The 26,264-nt window shown below is 35.2% G+C and overlaps 1 protein-coding gene across 6 annotated transcripts in view; it reads left to right on the top strand.

The window, feature by feature from the left end:
- Positions 1–26,264, top strand: part of PTBP3 (polypyrimidine tract binding protein 3) — a 95,468-nt gene that overhangs the window by 5,701 nt on the left and 63,503 nt on the right. For 3 of the 6 annotated variants that reach the window (XM_082404010.1, XM_082404007.1, XM_082404012.1), the window contains one exon: positions 26,074–26,158. In XM_082404010.1, coding sequence (XP_082260136.1) covers positions 26,125–26,158 — 34 coding nt within the window. In that variant the 5' untranslated portion in view covers positions 26,074–26,124. Of the gene's footprint in view, positions 1–26,073; positions 26,159–26,264 lie in introns of those variants that run through there. The other 3 variants (XM_082404009.1, XM_082404008.1, XM_082404013.1) reach the window with 1 other exon arrangement.

Raw genomic sequence — 26,264 nt, 5'->3', positions numbered from 1 at the left:
CTGAAATGCTTTTAAAAACAGCGAGAAGTAATTGCTGTTCTTAATTTTCAATTCTTTTAAATAAAGAACGAACCAGGTGATGATGATTGATGCTGGGCATGTTTCAAGAACTTTATTATACCAGATAAATCAAAGCATCAGCATTGTGGGTAACATAGCTTTTTGTGTGTGTAACTAAGTGTATTTTAAATTTCTAGTTCATACTTTAATTATTACTAGCTAGTGTATCTTAAATTCAAATATTTCTCACATTCCTGGATAATTTTTCAGAATACTATAGTGGCCATTAAATGATTTTTTAAAATGATCTTCCATATTAAATATATTTTAGTCATTTTCTAGTTTACCTTTCTACTTTAAATGATTAGATGAGTATAGAAAAACCTACAAATTTAGGAAGGTCTATAATTGGCTTCTAATAATTATCATGCCTGTCACTATATAGGAAAAAACACTACAGTGTATTTAAATTAATTTTGAAGATTAATTTTCTATTGCTCCACCAGGAGTTAGCAGACTACAGCCTGTGGACCAAATCCAGCTTGCCACCTGTTTTTGTAAATAGTTTTAGTGAAACACAGCCATGCTCATTTGTTTCCATATTGTCTGGATACTTTAACGATACAATGACAGAAGGGTTATAACAGGGACCATATGACCGCAAATTCTAAAATATTTACTTTCTGACCCTTTGCAGAAAAAATGCACCTACTGCTTGCTGTGTTTGAACTACAGAAAAGGCGTTTGCCAGAAATCTTTTTTTTTTTTTTTTTTAAACTGAGCAGTAACTTACATAGAGTGAAATGCACAGGTCTTAAGGGTACAGTGCAATAAATTTTGACAAATGTATCCCCGTTTCCTGTTGCCCTTTTCTAGACCCAGTCTAGGCAACTCTTTTGATTTCTGTCACCACAGATTAATTTTGCGTGTTTGATTTTCATATAAGTGAAATAAATATTCATACTCCATATATACAGCATAAGCTCTTTGATGCCTGGCTTTTACTCAGCAAAATGGATTTTTAGATTTATCTATGTTCTGTGTATCAGTAGTTCTTTCTTATTTATTAACGAGAGTATTCCATTGTGTGAATATATCACAATATTTAAAAATCCATTCTCATGTTGGTGGGCATTTGGGTTCTTTTCAGATTTGAGCTACTATGAATAAAGCGACTGTAAACATTTGTGTGTGTCTCTGGGTAAATGTGTGTTTCATTGTACACTATGCTTAGGAGTAAAATTGGATATGTGTATGTTTAACTTGGTTATTTTTTAAAATGTACCACTTTACACTTAGAGCCGCTTTGTATTCGAGTTCAGGTTGCCCCACATCCTTGCCCACACTTTACTGTTAGGCATTCTAGTGAGTATAACCAGAATGCCTAGTAGCATCTCATTATAGTTTTAATTTCCATTGACCTGATGACTGATGGTGGTGCGTACCGTTTCATGTGCTTATTAGCCATTCACTTACCTTCTTTTATGAATGTTAACTTTTTTGCCTATTCTTTTAAAGTGGGTTTCTTGTAGACAACTTTATCGTTAGGTTTTTTGTTGTTTTTTTTTAAATCCACTCTGAGCAATCTTTTAATTGGTGTATGTAGGCCATTACCATTCACATTTCAAGGGATGATTAATTTAGTTAATAAGTACCTTGTTCATAACTGTTTGTATTCATTGGCTTGTTCTTTGTTTTTATCTTCTCACTCTCATTTTTTTTTGCCTTCTCTGGTTTTAATTGAGCATTTTATATGATTCCATTTATTTCCTCTGTTAGCATCTTATACCTCTTTAAAAAAATTTTTTTAATGGTTGCGGTATACATTTACAGCTCATTTTATGTCCACCTTCAAATAATGCTATGCTGCTTCATGTATAGTGCATGTACCTTAAACAAAGCATTCCCAATTTCTCCTTCCTGTCCCTTAGGACACTGTTATCCTTCATTTTACTTAACCATATGCAGTAATCACCCAATACATTGTTACTATTATTACTTTAAATAAACAGGCTTTTTAGATCAATTAAGAAGTATAAAATACCTTCATTTATTCCTTCTCCAACAGTCTTCCTTTCCTTACGTAGATCTGAGTTCTGATCTATATAATTTTTCTTCTCCCCAAAGACCTTCTTTTAACATTTTTTGTAGGGCAGGTCTACTGATAATACACTTCCTTGGTTTTTGTCTGAAGAAGTCTTTATTTCTCCTTTACTTTTGAAGGATGCTTTTCATGTAGAATTCTAGGTTGGTGGGGTTTTTTTTTCTCCATTAACTCTTTAAATATTCCACTCTACTTTCTTCCTGCTTCCATGATGATGAGAAAGAAACCTCTGTAATTCTTATCCTTAGTCCTCTGTAGGTAAAGAGGTTTTTTTTCCTCAAGATTTTCTCTTTGTTTTTGGTTTTCTGCAGTTTGAATGATCTGCTGAAGTGCATATTTTTGGTATTATTCTACTTGGTGGTCTCTGAGATCCTGGGTTTGTGGTTTGGTTTCTGTAATTGATTATGGAAAGCTCTTGGTCATTCATTACTTTGAAATGTTTTTTTCTACTTCACTCTCTCTTCTTCTCTTTCTTTCTTTTTTTTCTCCAATTCTTTTTTCTTTTTGCATTTCTGTTTGGGAAGTTCCTGTTGAAATGTCTTCAAGCTCATAATTCTTTCTTCAGCCATGTCCAGTCTGTTGACGAGAGTTTGTATAAGACTGGTAGTATTTTTTCCTTAAATGTTTGATAGAATTCATCAGTGTAGCTATTTGTGGGTGCATTTTCTTTGCAGGAAGGTTTTTAATTATGAAGTCAGTTTTAAAAAATAGGTATTGTGCTGTTCAGATTTTTTTCTTTCATTGCATCACACGAAATTTGGTGTGCTGGATTTTAATTTTCACTCAGTTCAAAGTATTTTCTACTCTTAGTGTGATTTCTCTTTTTACTTATGATTATTTATAAGCATGATTTAATTTCTAAATATTTGGGGGTTTTCAAAGCCAAATCTTGGGATTTCTTTCTATTTTTAATTTTTTAATTTTTATTTTTATTGAAATTTATTTAATTAATTAATTAATTTATGGCTGCGTTGGGTCTTCGTTGCTATGCTAGTTGTGGTGAGTGGGGGCTACTCTTTGTCCTGGTGTGCAGGCTTCTCATTGCAGTGGCTTCTCGTTGCGGAGCACGGGCTCTAGGTATGCGGGCTTCAGTAGTTGTGGCATGCGGGCTCAGTAGTTGTGGCACACGGGCTTAGTTGCTCCGCAGCATGTGGGATCTTCCCGGATCAGGGCTCGAACCCATGTCCCCTGCATTGGCAGGCGGATTCTTAACCACTGCCACCAGGGAAGTCCCTTTCTATTTTTTTAAATGCTACTTTGATTAGAGAACATGCTGTATACCATTTCACCTCTTTACATTTTCTGAGATTTGTTTTAATGTCAAGCTATAGTCTGTCTTTATGAATGTTCTATGTACACTTGAAAAAAATGTATAGTTTATTTTTGTTGGGTGTAGTGCCTTATAAATGTCAATAGAATAAACTGGTTGAAGTTTCAAGTCCTCTCTAACTTTCCTGATTTTCTTTCTATTCTGTTAATTACTGAAAGAGGAGAAGAATATTGGAATTTCCATCTGTAGTTGTGTTTTTTTAATTTCTTTTTGTAGTTCTGTCAGTTTTTGCTTTATATATTTTAAAGCCCAGTTATTAGATGCATTCACATTTAAGAATGTTATATTTTCTTGATGAATTAACCTTTAAAAAAATCATTTGTAATATATATCTTTATCTAGTAATAGTTCCTGTCCTGAAATCTACTTTGTGTGATAGTAATGTAGTCATTCTAGTCATTCCAGTTTTCTTATGATTAGTAGTTGTGGGGTATATCTTTTTTCTGTTCCTTTTCCTTTTCTTTTAATCTGTCTGTGTTTAAGATAGGTTAAAGGATGGATGAGCCAAAGAGATAACAAATAGCAAGATGGTAGGCTTAAATCTACTTGAAGGATTAGGTTCCAAAGGACTGGCTTCTCTTGCTTTCTCTTTGTTTACTCTGATAAAAGTGAGCTACCTTATGGAGAGGCCCATTTACAGAATGAATCCTGCCAGCAACCACTTGAGTGAGCTTGGAAGTGGGACCTCCATTTCCTCTATTGAGCCTTGAGATGATTGCAGCCTGTGAGAGACTTTGGGCCAGAGGACCTAACTAAGCCATGCCCAGGTTCCTGACTCTCAGAAATTGAGTTTAAAAATACTTGTTTTTATAAGTTGCTAGATTTTGGGGTAATTTGTTATGCATCCATTCATAACTAATACAACTACCTAACTCAAAGTAGTGAATAAATACTGAAAAATGAATAATAAAATAGCTTATTCATGTCCAAGTAAGATCATGTAAGTGCAAATACTTTTTTGGTTGTAAATCACTGTGCATATGACTTTTTTATAACCACATTCTCTCTCTCTCTCTAATAGCTTACCATAATTTACACATACTTTGATTTTTCCTTTTTAAAGATTTTGTTTTTTCATAGTATACTAATGTGGTGAATTTCATTGATATCTTAGTTTTTTAAAACTTTAGTACAAACTTACAGAAAGTTTGTAGAATAGTATAAAAACTTATATAACCATTACCCAGGTAATTCACATTTGCCCCATTTGTTTTATTATTCATTTATAGTGTTTCTCTCTTTTTCTTTATACGTATGTGTATGTTACTTTCTGTAGATATACATATATCTCTCTATATTCTTTTTTTCACTTTCTGAATCATCATTTGGTTAGCATGATTGTCAGCCCAGCTTCTCCACTATATTAAGTTACTAATTTTCCCTTCGTAATTAATAGCTTGTCAAGGAGATTCCTTGAAACTTCATTGCTACATTATTTTACTTTATTCTTTAACCCCTAAATACTTTAGAGTGTATTGCCTAAAAATAAAGACATTTTACATTACTGTAGCATAATTATCAAAATCTGGAAGTTAATCTAAAATGTTTCCTCAGTCTTTTTGATTCATGATATTGACGTTTTAAAAGAATATAGGCATGTTATTATGTAGGATATCCCTTACTTTGAGTTTATCTGTTTCTTATAAGTAAATTTAGGTTATGTATTTTTGCAGGAATACCACAGAAGTCATGTTATATTCTCAGTGTATTTTATCAGAAGGCAGAGGATGCTGATTTGTCCTATAACTTGTAATGTTAACTTTGATCACTTGGTTAAAGCTGTATTTGCCAGGTTTTCTGCTGTAAATTTACTGTTTTTCTCTTTGCAACTAGTAAGTATTTTGTGGAGTAGTACTTTAAGGCCATGCTAATATTATTTTAATTCTCAAATTTTAACCTACTAGTTTTAGCATCTATGTGATGCTTCTTGCCTTAATTCGTTATTATAATGATAGTTGCAAAGAGGTGATTTTCTAATTTTATTTTTGGACTCAAGATTTCATTCACTAGCTGCTTAAAATGAACTGATTAACTTTCATTCTTTTGCTGTTTTGTGGAACAACTTTTTTCTTCAAAGTTTAGTTGATCTCACCTGCAAAGTCATCTGGACCTGGGTTGGTAGTGGGGGATAGGGATGTCGTTGTCTATTACTTCACTCTCTTTAATTCTTATGGTCAATTCAGGTTTTTTATTCCTCTCACAGTAATTTTAGGATTTGGATTTGCTCTTTTGCTTTATTTTTTTTCTTTTTTGAGTTAATAATTAACTCATATATTTTAAAATCTGTTTTCTCATAAATGTATTTACAACTATAAACTTATCTTAAAGTACTAAAGCTGGATCCCACAAGTTTTGGATTTGTGTTTTCATTTTTATTATATCTAAGTATTTTTATATTTTACTTATGATTCTTTAAAAATTTCCTTTATTTATTTATTTATTTTTGAAGTATAGTTGAGTTACGATGTTGTGTTAGTTTCTGGTATACAGCAAAGTGATTCAGTTACATATATATGTTTATTTATATATATGTATATATATTCTCTTTTTCAGATTCTTTTCCATTATAGTTTATTACAGATACTGAATATAGTTCCCTGTGCTCTACAGTAGGGCCTTTTGTTTATCTGTTTTATATATAGTAATTTGTATCTGCCAATCCCAAACTCCTAATTTATGCCTCCCTCCTCTTTCCCCTTTGGTAACCATAAGTTTGTTTTCTATGTCTGTGAGTCTGTTTCTGTTTCTTAAATTAGTTCATTTGTATCATTTTTTAGATTCCACATGTAAGTGATATCATATGATATTTGTCTTTTTCTGACTTCGTTTTAGTATGATAATCCCTAGGTCCATCCATGTTACTGCAAATGGCATTATTTCATTCTTTTTTATGGTTGAGTAATATTCCTATGTATATATATCACAACTTCTTTATCCATTCATCTGTTGATGGACATTTAGGTTGCTTCCACATCTTGGCTCTTGTAAATAGTGTTGCTAGGAACATTGGGGTGCATGTATCTTTCCGAAGTTTCCTTTTTAACTCCAGGATTATTTAGTGGCTTTAAAAGTTTAGTTCCCAAACATTAGCCACTCTTTTTAATTTTGTTTCTAATTTTATTGCAGAGAACATAGTGTGTTCAGTATATTCCTTTGGAACATATTGAGACTTCTTTTATGAACTAATATGGGAGTTGGCAAACTATGGCCCAAGGGCTAAATAGGGCTCACTGCCATCTGTTTTTATACATCCTGCAATCTAAAATGGTCTTTATACTTCTAAATGCTTGAAAGAAATCCAACGATTAATACTTTGTAACAGGTGAAAAATAGATGAGATTCAAATCTCAGTGTCTGTAATTAAAGTTTTATTGGAACACAGCCATGCTCATTCATTTTCACATTGTCTATGACTGCTTTTGTGAGTTATGACAGAGACTGTATGGCCCACCAAGTTTAAAATCCCTTACTATTTGGCCCTTTACATATAAAGTTTGCCAACCTGATACAATGTCTGTTTTTATAAATGTTTATTCTTAGCTGGATGTCTGGTTCTGCATTCAGTGTATCTATTAGTTCAAGTTATTGATTGTATTTTTTTTTTCTGGTCATATTTTTTATGTTTGGTCTATTACTTTCTAAGAGAAATGTATTAAAATTTCAATTCAACTGTTGATTTATCTTTTTCCCTGACATTTCATCAAGGTTTTTCTCTCATTATTTTGGTTCCTGAAATCCACATATCCCTTCAGCTTCTACAGCTCCTCCATGGTTGATTTTGGAGATGGGAGTTAGCAATTCATGTTAGCTTCAGGCTTCAGACCAACCTATTTATTACTTAGTACAGGAAGTACAAAGGACGGTGGTAGCTTCAGGCTTCAGACCAACTCATTCTAGTTTCAGGCTTCAGACCCACCTATTTATTACCTAGTACAGTGAGTACAAAGGACTATCACCTAGATATGTTATTGTGAAATTTTAGAGTTCCACCGATGAAGAGATGATTCAGAAAGCTTCCGGGGAGGTGGGGGCAGAAAACAAGTCAACTTCAAAGAAATGAATGTCAGACTGGCATCTTACCAGCCCTACTATATGCTAGATGAAAATGGTGAATCTTTTCCTAATTTTCTTAGGAAAAAAAATTTTTAACCCAGAATTCTTTGCTATCAAATGATTAATTATGAGGATAGAATTTTCTGACATGCATGGACCCAGAAAGTTTACCTTGGTGTTTACCATCATTTAGGTAGTTGTTTAAGGTTGTACTCCAGCAAAATAATAATGTGAACTAAGGACAAGGAAGACAGAAGTTCAGGAAAAAGTTGAGCCAACCCAGATGAAAAGTGAAAAGAAGACTTAAGTTAATAGCTGTTCAGAAGTCCTAGAGAGCAGTCATTCTAGATTGCAGCAGGAGAAAAGAGGGTTTTAGGAGGGAGATCTTAGGAAGAAAAATGAGGACTACATAGAATGAGTGGTGCCATGAAGAGTTTGGGGAAAATATGATGATATAATAAAGGATAATAGTGTGAGGAAAATAAAGACAGTTTAAAAATGTCACGGAAAGCAAAAATGAATGAATGAATAAATAAAAATGTCTAATTATGAACCAAATTAGAATGTAGCATGATGTTAAGAAATTGGTAGAGCATAATAAAGAATCCATTTGATCTTGATTCTAAGAATAGTCTTTTTCAAGTGGTTCTAAGGTTGTGACATTAGACGCATAGAGTAAAAAGTGAAGTGTTCCAGGATTATGTTTCCTTGAACAATATTTATATTGTAATAAAAGTGTAAATGCTGTGTATTGATTTTCAACTTTGAGTCAACCTTTGGACAGGACAGGAATGGACAAAGCCCAGAATGCTATTGTTGGAGGGCAGAATGTAACAAGCATACCAATAAAAGTAAAAATGAAGCTGGCAGAGGGAGGGAGGGAGGGAGGGAATAGATTACTAGCCCCAAAAGCTCTCTTTTGGAGAATCAAGAGGTAATGTCAAATTGACAAAACAAGCAGTAAAGATACACGTGTAGTATTTAAAGTTCAAAGATACTTACACAAGAATTAAAATTAAGAGCATATATTTCAAACATTGAGAGAACAGAAAAAGGAATTATAAGAGGTAAACTAAGTTTTCATATTAGAAGTCAGCCAGTTTATTTTTAAAGTTGATAACTTAAAAGTAGTGGTATAAGCATATTATCTAATGTTGTGGTGGCAACCATTAGAATAAGAACTGTTTAAAGATTCTGTTTGGGTGGAGAGATTTGCTTTTATCATATAGACTATTGTGTAAAATTTGTTACAGTACACGTATTTGATAAAAATAAAAATTAAATTCATGAATAAAAGTTAAAAGGACAGAAGTAATTCACCAAAAAATAAATTCAACTGTGTGTATAGGGAGATCTCTCATTCACATTGTTGTCCCCCTTCTTTTCTTTTCCCCAAAGATAACAATTTTATTAGTTTTTTCTTTACCCTTCTAGTACCTTTTTAATGCAAATACAGGCAACTGTACATATTTTTTCTTCCTCTTCTAATATAAAAGACAGCATATTTCTATGCACTGTTCTGCACTTTTTTTTCTCCAAAACATAGGAAATCTTCATTCAAGAGAGGACTCCTGTGAGTCCTGAGGAGTTGTATAGCAGTTTTAGGTGAAAGAAGAAATAGCCACATCCATAACTAGTCATAGATTTCAAGATCTCTCTTAATTATTGATGGGATAAGTAGGCAGAACATCAACATTCTGTTCACCAGTACTGCTTTTGCCTCCCTCTCCCAGATTAAAAAACTGCATTTTATCCCTATCCTGCTGGGTATCAGTATATAAGAAGTCATTTTAAAAGGAAACTTTGCATATCTATTATAATATTAGACTAATTTTACAGAAGAAAAAAACCTGTGGTGTTAACTGTAACATGATACCTTAGGTCAAACCTAATACCCTAGTGACAGGGGCTGGATTCAAACAAAGGTTTGTTTCCAAAACCAATGCTCTGTTTTTTACCCCTTGGTGTCAGTTGGTTTTAGGAAAACTAATATTCCAGATAGTATTTGGTTAATAAGCTCCATTATTTTTGGATGTTGGTTTGTTCTGGGATAAAAATAGTATACCACTGTGTTAGAGATGGAAGCATAGCTTACAGTCTGCTAAAGCAGTGAAATATACTTGTAGTTTCACTAAGGTGAAGAGGAGATTGGAGTACAACCCTGTTTTGTTTTGTTTTTTAATTAATTAATTAATTTTAGGCTGGCTTGGGTCTTTGTTGCTGCGCACGGGCTTTCTCTAGATGCGGTGAGTGGGGGCTACTCTTCATTGCAGTGCACGGGCTTCTCATTGCAGTGGCTTCTATTGTTGCGGAGCACGGGCTCTAGGTGCGCAGGCTTCAGTAGCTGCGGCACGCAGGCTCAGTAGGTGTGGCTCGTGGGCTCTAGGGCGCAGACTCAGTAGTTGTGGCGCACAGGCTTAGTTGCTCCGCGGCATGTGGGATCTTCCCGGACCAGGGCTCGAACCCGGGTGCCCTGCATTGGCAGGCGGATTCTTAACCACTGCGCCACCAGGGAAGTCCCACAACCCTGTTTTTGTGATGCGTTGGAATTCCATCCATTGAGACCCATAGCCATTCAGTCTGCTCTTTCTCAACTAAAGTAATATGAAAACTAGCCTATGTTCATACAGTGTGGCTATTATAAAATTCAGAGGTGCCTTCAGATCATTAAATGGTGCAAGAAGGAATTTTAAATTTAAAAAAATTTTAAACATTTTTGCAATGATAAATATGTTCCGTAGAATTGACCAAAAATTCCCATGAAATATATTTGATTGAAAGACCCAGGTATGGAGCTTAAAACAAACGTTGGCAAAATTTTTAAAGTTCATTTTTTTTTCAAAATGAAAATAGCCCATTTCCCTTTGATTAATTAATGTTTAAATGCGACAAGTGTAAAGGAGAAGGTAAAAGCTAGAAATAATAATTCCTGCTAAAATTTAGGTGAGTTTGCTTTTAGACCTTTTCATATATGCTCACAGTATATGTGCATATTTATTATTAATTTGCTTTACAAAAATGGAAACATAATACATGTTATAACTAATTTATATGGCTTTCAAAATGAACAATATCTTGTGAGTTTATATCAGGTTGATAAGTCTGGTCCTTTATCATTTTAGTAACCGTCTAGTATTTCATTGCATGGATCTGTTGTAACTCATGTAACTAATCTCTTATTATGAACATAGTGGTGGTTTAATATTTTAGTAGTTTAGTATAGCAGTTAAAAGCATGGACTCTGAAATTGGCCTGCCTGGGTTTGAATCCTGACCCCAACTCTTTACTTGTAGTGTAATTTATATAAGCTACTTAACTCACTTATGCCTTATTTTTCTCATTCACAAAATGTTAATAGGCTTTCCAACTCTGTGTTATGAGAATCTAAAAAATTGTTAGGATTTGTTTATGAATGTGTGAGAAGAGGGAAGTTTCAATGATAGGCTTAATAAAAAAATTTGTAAGTTTATATGTATTTCAGAAAATAGGTGTCAATATAATATTAGGGCAGTAAGTTATTAAGTATGACAACTAACCAAAACCCAGACCTTGTCATTTTTATGGGACATAGCTATACTTTCCAGAATTCAGGTGATCACAGGACATCTTTGTTAGAAATAACATTTATTTATAAGCAGTTTTATGACCAGAATTGTGTCTTTTTCTGCAGCTGTATTGGAAGAGGATGTTTTATCCTTGTCTTACAGAGATTTTTTTCACAAGCAGTTCAATAGTGCCTGTGGTTTCAAAGTTAAGCACTAATATTCCATTAGTTACAACCTTGAGGGGTAAAAAGAGAGTTGAAAGAGGTTTAGAACTTAAAATGTGGAAAGGAAAAGGATAGAACTAGTATTTTTAATGAATGAGGTATGAGATGTAATATTTTGAACCAACACTGATCACCATAATATTGCTCAGTGCTTAGCATTTTATGACCATTTGATAGTTCATTGATTCTAAGGCCCCCCCTTTTTTTTTTCCATATTAACATTTCTGACATCAGGGTGCATCTTAGTGTTGATAATGTACTACAGTTTGGTTGACAGCACTTTTTCTTTCTGGATATTAGATAAAATTATGGAGTCTTACACTTGAAGCCTTCTTAGATTACATGAAATATGTTCGATAAAGCACATAGAACAGTACTGGCACATATTAAGCAGTCAGTATTAGCTATCTTTGTATTTGTTTATTTTGTTCTTGTAAAGGATGATTACATGTACATATCTTCACGTACAGTTCTAATATAAAATGTCTAGATGTGGAATAAATGAATCAAAGGATTGGCATAAGATATTGAGAGGAAATTTGTTTATTAGACTGGAGAGCAACAGGTATGTCAGGTGAAAAATAAACCAGACCTAGATTTTAATTGTACCACCTACCCTCTCTGACCTACGTCGAATAATATAACCTCTGATTCTTTGAGGGATAATAATACCTACTTTGCAGAGTTGTGAGAATTGGAGAATACGTATAGTAAAATCTTTAAAATATCTGTTCACTGACTATAGGACAGAATATTTTACATTTAGGCCTATTTGGGATATCCAGGACATCTTTGACTTCTTCTTTTTCTCTCACTCCATGTCTAATTATTAGCAAACCTTTCTAAGTGTATTCATAATTCAACCACTCTCCCCAGTAACACTCCCTTTGCCCCTCATCTGGATTATCACCTTAGCTTCCTACTGGAGTCTCTGCATCTTTCTCTGCTTCATTACAAACTATTCTCAACACTGCAGCCAGAGTGATCGGTTAAAAAGTAAATCAGGGCTTCCCTGGTGGCGCAGTGGTTAAGAATCTGCCTGCTAATGCAGGGGGCCCGGGTTCGAGCCCTGGTCTGGGAAGATCCCATATGCCACGGAGCAACTAAGCCCGTGCGCCACAACTACTGAGCCTGTGCTCTAGAGCCCTTGAGCCACAACTACTGAGCCCGTGTGCTGCAACTACTGAAGCCTGCGCACCTAGGGCCTGTGCTCCGCAACAAGATAAGCCACAGCAATGAGAAGCCCGCGCACTGCAACAAAGAGTAGCCCCTGCTCTCCACAACTAGAGATAGCCTGTGCGCAGCAATGAAGACCCAACCCAGCCAAAAATAAATAAATAAGATAAATTTTAAAAAAGTAAATCAGATCATGCACTCCTTTGTTCACAACTCTTTGTCCCTCATTTCATTCAGTAACATTTTTTAGAATGGCTTTCAAGGCACCACATGCTATGACATACCCTCCTTGTCTCTTTAGTTTTCTTCTCTCCTTGCTCACACTCTTTCAGTCACAGTTGGCCTCGTCACTGTTTTCTAGAACATGCAAGGCATTCTATCTCAGTTTCCTCGGCCTACAACATTCTTCCCTCAGATACCTATATAGCTTGCTCCTTACCTCCTTAAGACTACACTTAAATGTCACTTGCTCTTAAATCTTTCCTTGACCACTCTACTTAAAAATCGCAGTTCTCCTCTTTACCCCTCGTTGCTCCTTATCCTGCTTTTTAAAAAGCATTATGACTTTAAAACATAGTACACAATTTTCTTAATTTGATTGTTATGTGTTTCCTTCTGCAAGATTGTAAACTCCACATGATAAGGGCAGGAATTTTTGTCTGTTCACTGGGATTTTCCCCAGTGCTTAAAGACCCTGGCATATAGTTTGGTGCTCAGTAAATATTTGTTGGATCTGTTGAGTGAATGAATATTGCTAAAACACTTTTACATATTGAAGTCAATGTGTATGATCTATGCCTATATAGTAGGAACTAAATAAATATTCAAATGAATGGCATTTTGATTAGACGTCATGAATTAAAAGGCTTTTGGAGGAATAATTTTGCTAGTCATTAAAAAAAGTGTTACTATTTATTGCTAAGATGTTCATATAAAATGAACACAATAAAAACCATTTTATTGAAACTGTGTCATAAATGAGATTGTAAACATTGTCACAGCTGTATATTTGAAGAATTTACACCATCTTTACCACCTTGTTTATTCTCATTGTCTTAAAATCTCAACAGTGGCAGCTTTGGAAAGGAAAATGTCACAAACAATTTGGTAACTATTCTTTTTTTAGGGTAACTGTTCTTTAAGAAATATGTTTAGAGATAATCACACTCACTTAGTAGATGAGAGTGTTGATGGGGCCACAGAGTTTGTGGGGATATGATCTCCAAGTCATATGTGAGGCTTTGGGGTTTGGGTGTGTTTAGAGCAATAGGAGCTGTGAAGGTGAATGTTAACAAAAACCTAAATGTTAAAAAAAAAAACTTGGAGTTATCACGTACTGCCTCACAATTACTCTGAAACCCTTACTGAATATTCAGTTTATTCCCTTGTGTTTATAATTATTACTCTTTTTTAAGCAAAAAAGTTTTGAACACAGATTCCACTTCATTATTAGCTCCTGTAGAGGGGGATATAAAGGTGAGTCATCAGCAAGTGTATATAGTATGGTGAGACTCTACATAATAATATGTTTTTCTGTTTATGGAAAAACATAGTAACAGAGCAGGATCAACATGAGTTTTCTGTTCTCTGAAGTGTTTACAAAGGGTCACTAGACCTTTTGCTAGAAATTTTACAGAGGGGGCTACCTTACCTTTAAGGTAGGACTTGAATATTAATTTCAGTATTTAAGATTCTTTTATTTAAAAAAAAAAGATCTGGAAAATTGTGAAGTTTTTTTTGATAGCTCCTTTTTTATGGTCATAGTATCTTGATAGACTAAAACAAATGATGTCTTATTCTTGAATTTCATGTGCATTTTAGGTATGGTCTCAAGTTTAACCATGAGTTAATGGTTTATTTTCAGAATCTTCCTTACATGTTATTTTACTGGCTGTTTCTCAGTTGTGTGGACTGCCTTTTATTATATTAATAATCTCACTTTAATGCTAAATAAAACCACTTCCCATCAAATTTGATAATAAAACACTTTATTTGTGCTGCTTAATTACAGTATTCTTTTGCTTTGTTGGCCCAGTGTATTTAATTATTCTTTAGCAGGAGAGAGCTTCAGTAATTGATACTTGAGGCAGTGAAGCTGACTGGTGTATTGACTTAGCCAGAGAGCTAACAAGTCCACAGAACAACTGTTGCACTTATGTAAATTTACTGTGTGTTTCTAAGGAGACTGTTGATCCAGTATTATTCATGCCCCACCCCCACTCCATGATGTCTTCATGATTTGGTTTGTTAAAGCCTTTTTGTTTAATGTTAATTTGTTTACCTGTGGTACAGACTCTTTTTTCTTTCACTTTTTAACAATTTTCTTTTGTTGATCATCTATAGTCACTCATCCAAATAAGCTTTCCATCATTTATTTTTTAGAGTCTTCATTCTGCTTATCTTCCATCTATCTCTTAAACTATAATCTCTTATCATAGCCGTTAGACCTTTTGAGAGTGAGGTGGAATAAAATATGCCCCTTTGGCATGTTGATTATTTTGAATTAAAAATACTTAATAAACAGCCAGGGACTTCCCTGGTGGTCCAGTGGCTAAGACTCCGTGCTCCCAATGCAGGGGGCCCGGCTTCAATCCCTGGTCAGGGAACTAGATCCCACATGCCGCAACTAAACATCGTGCATGCCGCAACTAAAAGATCCTGCATACCTGCAAGTAAAAGATCGTGCATGCTGCAACTAAAGATCCCAACGTGCTGCAACTAAGACCCGGCGCAGCCAAATATATATATAAATAAATAAATATTAAAAAAAAAAAAAGAGGAAAGAAACAGCTGGTGCAAGAAGGACACTGACCCTCCTTGGTCCCCCTGAAAGCAGGAAATAAATCTCTCATGTGAAAGTATCCTCCTTATACTAGGAGAGTAGAAGGCATCCTTATCACCAGAGATAGGAAATTCAAGGCAGAGAAGGGTGACTAAACAAACTTTGTTACTTCTTTATTAATTTGCTACCCCAAGCCCCAGACCCTTTGTTTTGTCAAATCTTCACAAATAATTGTTTCTTTGTCTAAAAGGTATAAAAACTGCATGCTTTTGTCACTTCTTGGAGTCTCATATCTTTATGAGCTCCTGTATATATGAAATTAAATTTTGTTTTTCTCCTGTTATTATGTCTCATGTCAGCTTAATTATTAGACCAGCCAAAGAACCTAAAAGGGAAGAAGGCAAAAGTTTTCCTCCCCTACTAGACACTCAGTTTTACCTAGGTCTGCATTGCTTTTCCTTGACTATAATGGAAAATTACTTTTCACACACTTAGGATATAACTATTAAGCATAATTTTCAGAAATACTTTTTGTTTTATATTGAAGTAGTCTGTAATTATAGGCAGTGTTGTGTTTTCAGGAGAAAGAATTTATGTCTAGGAAAGAAAAGTTTTGTTTTTTTTTTTAAAGAAGGGAATCTTTAACAGAACTGATTGTGTTTTTCTCACTTTTTACAAAGCTTACAAAGTAATATGACTCTTGGGATTTGAACTTTATAATATTTAAAAACCTTTATTTTCTGTAATTTGAAAATGAATCCTTGGGGGAAAAAAGCTTAGCCAGTAAATTTTGATTATCAGAATTTTTTTTTTATGACTGCATTTTCAAATGTAAGCTCTTTTTTCTCTTTCGTTTATCATATCCTGAAATTATTAGGGTCAAAAAGTTACCAGTTTTTTTAAAGTATCATAATTATTTGACATTGTGTGTTGTTTATTCTGTATGTTAAATGGTAAACCCCATCTCTGATATGAAACAATTTCCAGATGTGAAACTTTTGGATCAAATATTTTAATTTTTCTTATTGCGTAATAAGACAATAAAAATAAAAATAGGCATTCCAGCACTTCACTGGATACTATAGGGTTTGCGTTATTCATGCATTATTTTAGGCATATTCTTTTTGAAAGCTCTTCCTGTTACTATTGAAAGATCTAGTAGAATTATCAGACTTAAATGATTTTAGTTTGAAGACTCTAATGTTAACCATTTCCTTATTATAATAGTTTATATTTTGTGTGGAAACATTGAATGTGACAGTTAAGATGTTGCATTAATTTACTTAGTATGCCATATAAATTTAAGTTAGTTTTTCCAGTTTTTCTATGTTTGACTATTTGATCATATTTTTAGACTAAATTTTTCTTTTACAGTTAGAAATCCAAATGGTAATTTAGAGGTGAAGAATAAAGTTTTAAAAAAATCTGTTAAATGAATAGTTTTATTATATTTGCTCTACTGATTCATCATTTTTCCATGAGAGGAATTAGGCCAACTGCGAAGTTAGGGAACACAGTCCACGAAAGACTCCCCTCACTTCTGACAGAATTTGTAAGTTCTGGGGGTTTCCAAAACCACCCTCTGGTCCCATAATTTGCTAGAAGAACTTACAGAACTCACTGAAAGCTTTTGTACTCTTCATTACTGGTTATTACAGGGAAAGGATATAGATTTGAATCAGCCAAGGGAAGGAACACATAGGGCAGAAGTCTGGGGAAGTATCTAACACAGAGCTTCCTTTGTCTTCTCCCTATGGTGTCAGGACACATTACTTTCCCAGCATCAGTGTGTGACAGTACTCATGGAGTCAAACCGGGATGCTTACCGTGCTTTGGTGATTACATTTTTATTGAGGGGCTCCTTTATGTAAGCATACTTGATTGCTCTTGAGGCTGATCTTAGTTAAGTCTCCTCCAGCCCCTCCAGGCGTGTGGTCCACCCTGACTCTAAGACTGTCTGGTGACCCAAAGCCCCTCGAGTTAAAAAAAAAAAAAAGACACTTTCTCAGGCATGACCTTACAGGGGTTTAGAGATTACCTCCCAGAAGGAGAGGGCAAAAGCCAGACCTCTCTTTGAACAGGGTTAAATTCTTTACTTCTACAGACTGTGAGCCAAACTCTGAGTAGTATTAAAATGTCCAGAGCTAGAGTCATGTGCCAACTCTAACAATATTTGAAAGACCTCTATAGAAGTAAAAATGCTTCTTATTAGTCACTTGTAGTGTAGTAGGAACTTGAAGTTACAGTATACTGTTAAGCAGAAATTTGAGATTTCTTGCAGTTTTACCATCTTTTACCTTCACTCAAAAAGAAAAAAATTGTCTCTTTTACTTCTTAATATTTATTCTATGGATAGAATATAAAATATGGAAAATGCTATATTCTAAATTAATACAGCATAACTTATGGTATCAATAAATTACAAGTGATGCTAATATTTAGTAATAGGGGAATAGTTAGTATGCAATTATAGATTTTAAGAATCCATTAAAAATAATTATGATGGAGACTGTAACAAGGTGACAAAAGCTTATCAAGGATTACAGAGAGGAACATAGATTCATATTATAACTTTGTACAGTGCATATTAAGATAAAACAGAACTATCAAAATGAAAAATGATCTAGCTAATTAACATCTACAGATCTTTTCCTGAGATAATTGGATAAGTATGCAAAGATGCTTAAATGAGGATGGTTACAGTGAAAAATTTGACCTCCTTTTTCTCTATAAACAAATATCATCAGTGTTCTGCAGGAAAAGTTCTAATGCCCACATGCTTTATTCTTCCTCATTCTCAAAGGTTAATCATAAATGGGACTTTATTAAATCTCCTTTGCAATCCTGTACATTTTGATTTTATTAAAATCCAGTCTTTTATCAATTCATCTGACAGAAGGAAATTTCCTTTTTGTTAGTATCAAAAAGTTTTTTTCTTTCTAAAACTTTAGAAAGTTTCCTTTATTGAAAGAATATCTTTCACATTTAGGAGATTGCTGTTCAATACTAATTACATTGCATACATATAACTATTGGCATATATAGCTTTTGAAGAGGATTGAGTAATGAATCATTAGTATTTATTTGCCACTGTTTAATGAGAGGTGTGTATATTAGAAATATCAATCCTCGGAGCAACCTATGAGTATGGGTACCATTATGACCCTCATTTTGCAGGTGAACAAACTGAGCCTTAGAGAGGTTAAATAATATGTAGTATAATATAAAGGTAAGTTTGTGGAGCATTTTCAAACCTAGATCTGGTCTGCTCCAGAAGACTACATTTTAAACTGCTATACTATTACGCTTCTGTGTTCGTTACAGCATCTGTTTATAGTAGTTCTCAGTTGGCTACACGTTAGAGCTTTGGAAATACAGGTGCTCAAACCTCAGCCCAGAGCTACTGATTAAGAATCTGTGGGGTAGGACCTGGTATATAGTATTTATTTTAAACTTGGATATGTGATTTTAGTCTATAGCCAAGGCAGAGAGCCATTATATTGTACCTGACACTATGCTATAGGGCATGGGGGAATATAATGAAGTATAAGGCACAATAATAGACCTCAAAGTAGCTGGGAAAAAACTGTGTACATATTTGACAAAATGTGTGATATTGATAGTTATATACATGGGAAGAATATATTATGTTAAGTGTACTAAAACCTAGAATCTTGCATATTTTAATGTTGAAAGACAATCAAAATTCAGTTCAATCTCTTCACTTTGGGGTTGAAAAATTTTCCAGATGTGGTATTAATTATCTCTGACCAGTAGGTAGGACTGGATATGTTGTGAAGAGACAGTGTTTGAGGCAGGAGAATAGCATAAAAAGTAGCAGAAATAAAGATGATGTATTTGAGGAAAATTACAAGACAGGAGTGTTATTGTGAGTAGGAGGTCCAGATTAGAAGGAGCTTTTAATCACCACCACAATACATTTAGACTTGATTCAGTAAGCAACAAGGAATAATTTCACTTTAATAGTTGATTGGAGATTTATTTGTTAGGAAATTAGGTAACAGAGTTTATTGAATGAGATAGAAACAGAAAGAACCATGAGTAACTCATTTCTCCTCATATTGAAACTGAAATGGCATGTGTACATTAAGAAGACCACAACTTTTTGGATTCTTAGCTGGCAAGCCTTGTCTGGGGCAGACCTGTGTTAACAGTTTAACACCTTCTCTAGATGCCTTTTAAGTAATCTCGTGTAACTCCAAGAAAGTGCTTTCCTGAAAATTTGTTCTTTCCAGCTTTTTGATAATGAAATTATAGAGTAAGAGTTGGTTCCTCTCAGCAGGTAACTTCTTTGGAGGGTGGAAATATGTTTTGCACTTTTGGTTCTCTTATTCTCTCTTTGAAACATCTGACTTTTGTGACACTGTTTTATTCTTGTTTTTCACAGATCTGTCTTTTAACTCCTTTGGTAGAATTCTCATTTGTCTCTCCCTTGAGCTGTTGTATCGCTTTGTATTTTGTTTAGGAGAGGCTATAATATTTTCCTAAAAACTTTTTTCATTTTACAAAGAACCATTTACTCATAACATAAAGTTGTGTCATTTTTCTGTTATATGTTATCTTTTGATTCCTTCCTTTTCCTTATGTATAGATTCCCATAAGGAACTCCTGTGGTTGTTCTTTGAATGTTGTTTGTTTTTGGAGGGACACCTTCTGGACCACCATTGTATAGAAGGAGAGTGTGAGAGATGAGCTCTGAGAATGAGCTGTGGTAATTGACAGCTTGACCAGTCTTTTCTTATCCACTCTTGAGGGTTGAACACAGTGATGATGGTAATGACTATTCTAGGCTGGCAACAAGTCTTTCAAGTAAGTAGGAAGCCTCTGGCTCAGAATGATGTTATCTCTTCATAGTTGTGTTTTGTTTTATTTTTAACTTTTTATTTTGAAAAAATTAGAGATTCACAGCAAGCTGTAAAGGTACTACAGAGAGGTCTTGTGTACCTTTCACAGTTTCCCCCAATCGTTACCTCTTACATACTTACACTATCAAAATAAGGGCATTGGGTTCCTGTGCATTTCTTCTGTTTGTTTTGTTACTAAAACACTGTGCCAAGCCCTGAGAGGGTTGCATCCCCCCCCCCCCCCCAGTATGTAACACATCTTGTGTCTCTGTAGCCTCCAGCAACTCGTATCTTTTGAACAAGTCCACTTTGGCATGGGGACAACTCAGAATGCAGTTGACAAAACTGACTCCGAAGCAGGCACTATTTGAGCACGCCCCTGTAGAATACTTGCTTGCAACTTGCTGACCTCCGCTGAAGCACGTGTGTGTGTGGGCATGTGCACGTGTGTATGTGGGCTGAGCCTTGGTGGGTCTAGAAACTCTACTCGCCTCCCAAAAGCCATTCGATCCTAGGAGAAGCCCCCACTGGCCAAACTACACAGATCTGGAGGGCCTTGGGTGGACCCCAGAGGCAGGCTCGCAGTTGGAAACCAGGCGCGCTGTCGTGCTGTTGCTGGGGTCCTGAGCGCTGCCGTTCACCCCAGAGCCGACGCGGCCTTCCAGGCAGGCGCAGCCTGGCATTTGCCTCCCTGCTGCAGCCAGCTCCTGGGCTCTGCGGGATGGGCTCCGCGGCCACACGGCCACCTGCCTTCCCTGGCTCACTTTTCTACGCACAGAGGGGAGGCGTGTGCGGGCGTGAGGTGCGCCTCGGTTTATAATGTGGCTGCAGCGCCCTCACTTCCCAGCCTCAGGTGAGATGTTGATTTATTATTGCTGAGTAACTTCTCGTGATAGAAACCAAATTTCTTTTAATATATTACATATGGATGTACATACTCATGCGAAATATATGTACTTCGAGGGGATCTATTTATGTTCCATTGGGGGTCATTCTTTCCTATGAGGAGTCTCACCCGCTGCTTTGTGTGTTTGGTTAGATTCCTGGCACGTTTTGTTTCCTGTTGTTTAGTAAAGATGCTCTTTCTGGGGAAAAAAACCCAAAACAATAACAGGGTGGGATAGGGAGGGTGGGAGGGAGATGCAAGAGGGAAGAGATATGGGGATATATGTATATGTATAGCTGTTTCACTTTGTTATACAGCAGAAACTAATACCATTGTAAAGCAGTTATACTCCAATAAAGATGTTTAAAAAAATAATAATAAATAAAATTTTAAAAATTTATTTAAAGGAAACAACAACAAAAAACAAGGGCATTGACATTGATACAATGCCTGTGTATAGTTTTGTCTCATTTTATTGCATGTGTAGGTTCATGTAATTTTCACCACAGAACTAATCCATCACCGCAAAGATCTCCCTCATGGTACCCTTTTATAATCATACTATCTCTCCCAAGCTTCTCTGCCCCCTGGCAACTACTAGTCGGTTTTCCATCTTTATAATTTTGTTATTTTGAGAGAGTTATATAAATGAAATCATAGAACATGTGAGTTTTTGTGTTGAGCATGTGATCTTTTGAGATTGCTCTTTATGTTTAGTTTTTTAAGAAACCACTAAACTTTTCAGAGTGGCTGTACCATTTTACGTTCCTTTCAACAGTGTATGAGACATCCAGTTTCTTCCACATCCCTCACCTGCATTTGGCATTGTCACTATTTTTTATTTTAACTGTTCTGATAAGTATGTGGTGATGTCATGCTCTTAATTTTTATTTGAAGTGATCTCTGTGGTTTTGATTTGCATTTCCTTAGTGACTCACGATGTTGTGCATCTTTTCATGTGCTTATTGTCTGTATACTTTCTTGGAGAAATGTCTGTTCAGATCCTTTGCCTATTTTTAAATTGCATTATTTTGTCTTTTTATTATTGAGTTATAAGAGATTACGTTCTGGGTACCAGTCCCTCGTCAGATAATAGAGTTGCAAATATTTTCTCCCATTTTCTGGCTTGTCTTTTCATTTTCTTGATGGTGTCCTTTGAAGTACAAAAGTTTTTATTTTTTATGAAGTTCAATTTATTTATTTTTATTAATCTATTTTTTTTCTTTTGTCACTTGTGCTTTTGTTACCAAGGAACCATTTCCTAACCCAAAGCCGCAAAGATTTACTTTTATGTTTCCTTTTAAGAGTTTTATAGTTTTACATTTATGTATACACCCTTCTTGAGTTAATTTTTGCATATGGTGTGAGAAAGGGGTCCAATTTTCATCTTTTGCAAGTAGGTACATAGTTTAGATATATAATTTAGTTTTGACTACTTTTTGAACTCTATATAAATGCAACAATGTAGTATGTATTATTTTGTGATGGGTTTCTTAATGTGAGATTTTTGTATGTTATTGTGTAGAGCAGTAGTTGATTCTCGTTGCTGTAAATCATTGAATGAATTTACAAAGATTTGTTCATTCTATAGTTGATGACATTTGATTGTTTCCAGTTTGGTTACTAGAAATAAGGCTGCTGAGAACATTCTCATATGTATAGGTGCACATAGCAGGCAATCTCTTGAGTGTATGCATAGGAATAGAATAAAAGAGATCCTAGGATATTTATATATTCAACTTTAGTATATTGAATCAATTGTACCAATTTACACTTCCACTAGCAACATACAACAGTTCTCTCACTTCACATTCTTATCAAAACTTGATATTGTCAGCCCTTTTAATATGTTTATATTTCATTGTGGTTTTAATTTGCATTCCCCGATGACCATTGAGGTTGAGCATCTTTTCATACGTTTATTGGGTGTGGTATTAGTCATTTAGATATGGTTTAGAAAAACATTTCTTGTGTACTTACAAAGTTGGTGGCTATTATGGAACTATACAGTTGTGTTTTTATTCTGGGAATCAGGCTGAAAGAGCAGCTTCTATTTGGGATATGCCCCTCTTGTTTCAGAGGGGAAAAGGAAGAAAAACGGCAGAAACTAATTCTTTCAAAAGTTCTGCTTGGATTTAGGTCATGTAGGTCATGTCCATACATACTCCATAGGCCAAAGCATAGCACAAAACTGTGCTCAAGGTCAGTGGGTCAGGGAGGTATCCTCCACTCAGAGGCATTGCAAGTCACATGGCCATAGATGGGGATGAATGGTTCTTTCACAGGAAAAGAAGGACACAAATACTCTGGAACAGTAATAAAGTATACCACTTTACTTGTGAGGTGCCTGTTCAACTCTCTTGTCATTTTCTGTTACCTTGATTTTTTTCACATCATTCCTAGTGGGGTAACCCCCCGCCAGCCTTTCTTCTTTTTCTTAGTAAGTTCTGGGTATACAATCTTTGTTGGTTATATGTACTGCAGTATTTTCTCCCATTCTATGACTTGCCTTTTTAATCTCCTAATGACATCTTTTGTTAATAAAATTCTTTCTTTAAAAATTGAGATATAATTGATAAATAACATTATGTTTCAGATCTACAACATAATGATTCAATATTTGTATATATTGTAAATAAAAATAACTTCATTTTTGTGTAGTTTATCAGTTATTTTAAATAATTGTGTTTCTTGTTTAAGAAATCTTTCCCTACCACAAGATTATGAAGATGCTTTTTTCTGTTATCTCCTAGAGTCTTTATTGTTTTGTCTTTTACGTTTCAATCTGCAGTCCACCTAGAATTAATATTTAGTTGACATTTTAACATACTCCTGCAAGTCTAGAAAAGAGCTCAAGTGATCTCTAAGTTCGTCCGTCCGTCCTTCCTTCCTTCCTTCCTTCCTTCCTTCCTTGCTGCGTTGGGTCTTTGTTGCTGCTTGCAGGCTTTCTCTAGTTGTGGTGAGCGGGGGCTACTCTTCGTTGTGGTGCAGTGGCTTCTCTTGTTGCGGAGCACGGGCTCTAGGCACACGGGCTTCAGTAGTTGTGGCGCACGGGCTTAGTTGCTCCTCAGCATGTGGGATCTTCCCGGACCAGGGATCGAACCCATGTCCCCTGCATTGGCAGGCGGATTCTTAACCACTGCGCTACCAGGGAAGTCCCTCTAAGTGGTTTCTAAGACCAAATTAATTCAATTTACATGTAGAAAATTGATACTTGATATTGACACTACACTCATATGTGTTGAAAATATATCTATTAGTAACACATAGTTTATCAAATTCCTCATATATAAAAACATGTTGGGCATGTTTAAATTTTTACTACATTTAAAACTGCAAAAATTCACCTTTCCGTATCCACTGGCAGGCAGCTATACAAAGTCTGTCTTTGTCTGCCAATATCTGTATTTCACATATTGCCTGTATTTCACATATTCTCAGGAAGACCTTTGCTTTTAGTGAGGTCATAATCCAAGTCTTTCTGGAATTTGAGATTTTCAATTTTATTTCATCTCACGTGCTCACTTAGTTCCTTTCTCTTATTCCAAACTGTCTCTATAAACTTACGGGTGAAAGACCAAAGGGAGTAATTTCTGGATGTTTAATACAGGAATTGTTTAAATAATTGTATTTATATTATGCAAACACATTGGTGGTTTGCTTTTCTTCAGCAAAGGCTGAGGTTTGTTCCCTGCAGGAGTGGTCCTTACTCCTAAACATTAAATATCTGTTGGAGCACTGTTGATGTTATAACTTTTGTAGGATAGTTTGGGGATTAGGTTTTATCATCTAGTAGACTGAAATATTTGTTCTTAAAAGTTGACCGAGCTTGGGAATTCTCTGGTGGTCCAGTGGTTAGGACTCCATGCTTCCACTGCGGGGGCCCGGGGTGTGATCCCTGGTTGGGGAGCTAAGATGTTACAAGCCGCATGGCACCGCCAAAAAAAAATTGACCGAGAGCTGAACAAACTACCATTTGAAATAAGTTGTTTTTAAATTTATACACGGTGTTTATTGTACTTCCTAGGTATAAACATTTTAATCTTGGTAAAAGACCTTATGGTTTTACAATGAAAAGGCTAGACTGACTTGTCTTTCAGCTTTGACAGTTCAACTCTGGAATTGGTCAAAACTCTTACCTGAAAAAAAGTCTAAATTACTTAAACAGTAGTTGTTTAAGAAATAGTACACATTAAAGATCATTTTAAGGATTAATGAATGAAAAAATCACTTACTTAAAGGATTTGACCAATATAGAAATACATTGCATCTTTGTGTTCAACTTTTAAAAATACACATCTATGAAAAAGTCAGAGAGTGCTACACAAATTATTTGCACGCAAATACTTAAAAATATACTACAGGACTTCCCTGGTGACTCAGTGGTTAAGAATCCACCTGCCAATGCAGGGGACATGAGTTCGAGCCCTAGTCTGGGAAGATCCCACATGCTGCGGAGCAGCTAAGCCCGTGCATCACAACCACTGAGCCTGTGCTCTAGAGCCCATGAGCCACAACTACTGAAGCCCGCGCCTAGAGCCCATGCTCCGCAACAAGAGAAGCCACCACAGTGAGAAGCCTGCGCACTGAAGTGAAGAGTAGTCCCCACACCGCAACTAGAGGAAACCCACGCGCAGCAGCAAAGGCCCAACGCAGCCAAAAGAAAAAAGTCATCAGTCCTTTATAAAAATATATATATACTACAAAACCTAACGTACTTAATATACCAAAATGTATTTAAAATATACTAAATATACTTAAAAATATACTACAAAAACAATGTCAGGATTCAACCCCTAAATATGGTTTTGATACTTCAGTTGTAACATCTCGGAGAATTGAGTTTGATTCAAAAGGGTTGTGGGATTATGCCCCCAATTATGTGATGGCAGTTCTCTTTTTTATAACTAACAGTCATGTGGATGTTCAATAATTTTTGTTTACTATTAAGTTCACTTCCAACCTTTAGATTTTATGATTCTTGAGGACTTCCCCTTAAGTGCCTGATATTCAGATTAAGTAATATTAGCTTTTAATATTTTTAGTAGTAAATATGGACCATTATCCAAGACTTGTTTTATTAACAGAATATTGCTCTTGCTTTTCAGCGGGGATCTGATGAGCTTCTTTCTTCCGACGTCGTTAACGGACCTTTTACCATGAACAATTCCACTCGTTCTGCAGGTGTGTATGGTGAGTTTTCATTTTTTCAAAATCTGAGATGTTGTCTTTCTCTGGGTTTCAAAAATTTTTTTTTCACAATGTTCTTATTTTGCTCATCTTATAAACATGGAGTGCT

This window comes from Balaenoptera borealis, assembly GCF_965194805.1.
Source record: "Balaenoptera borealis genome assembly, chromosome: 8".
In the NCBI taxonomy this organism is placed as follows: Eukaryota; Metazoa; Chordata; class Mammalia; order Artiodactyla; family Balaenopteridae; genus Balaenoptera; species Balaenoptera borealis.
This window is presented reverse-complemented; position numbering and strand designations above follow the sequence as displayed.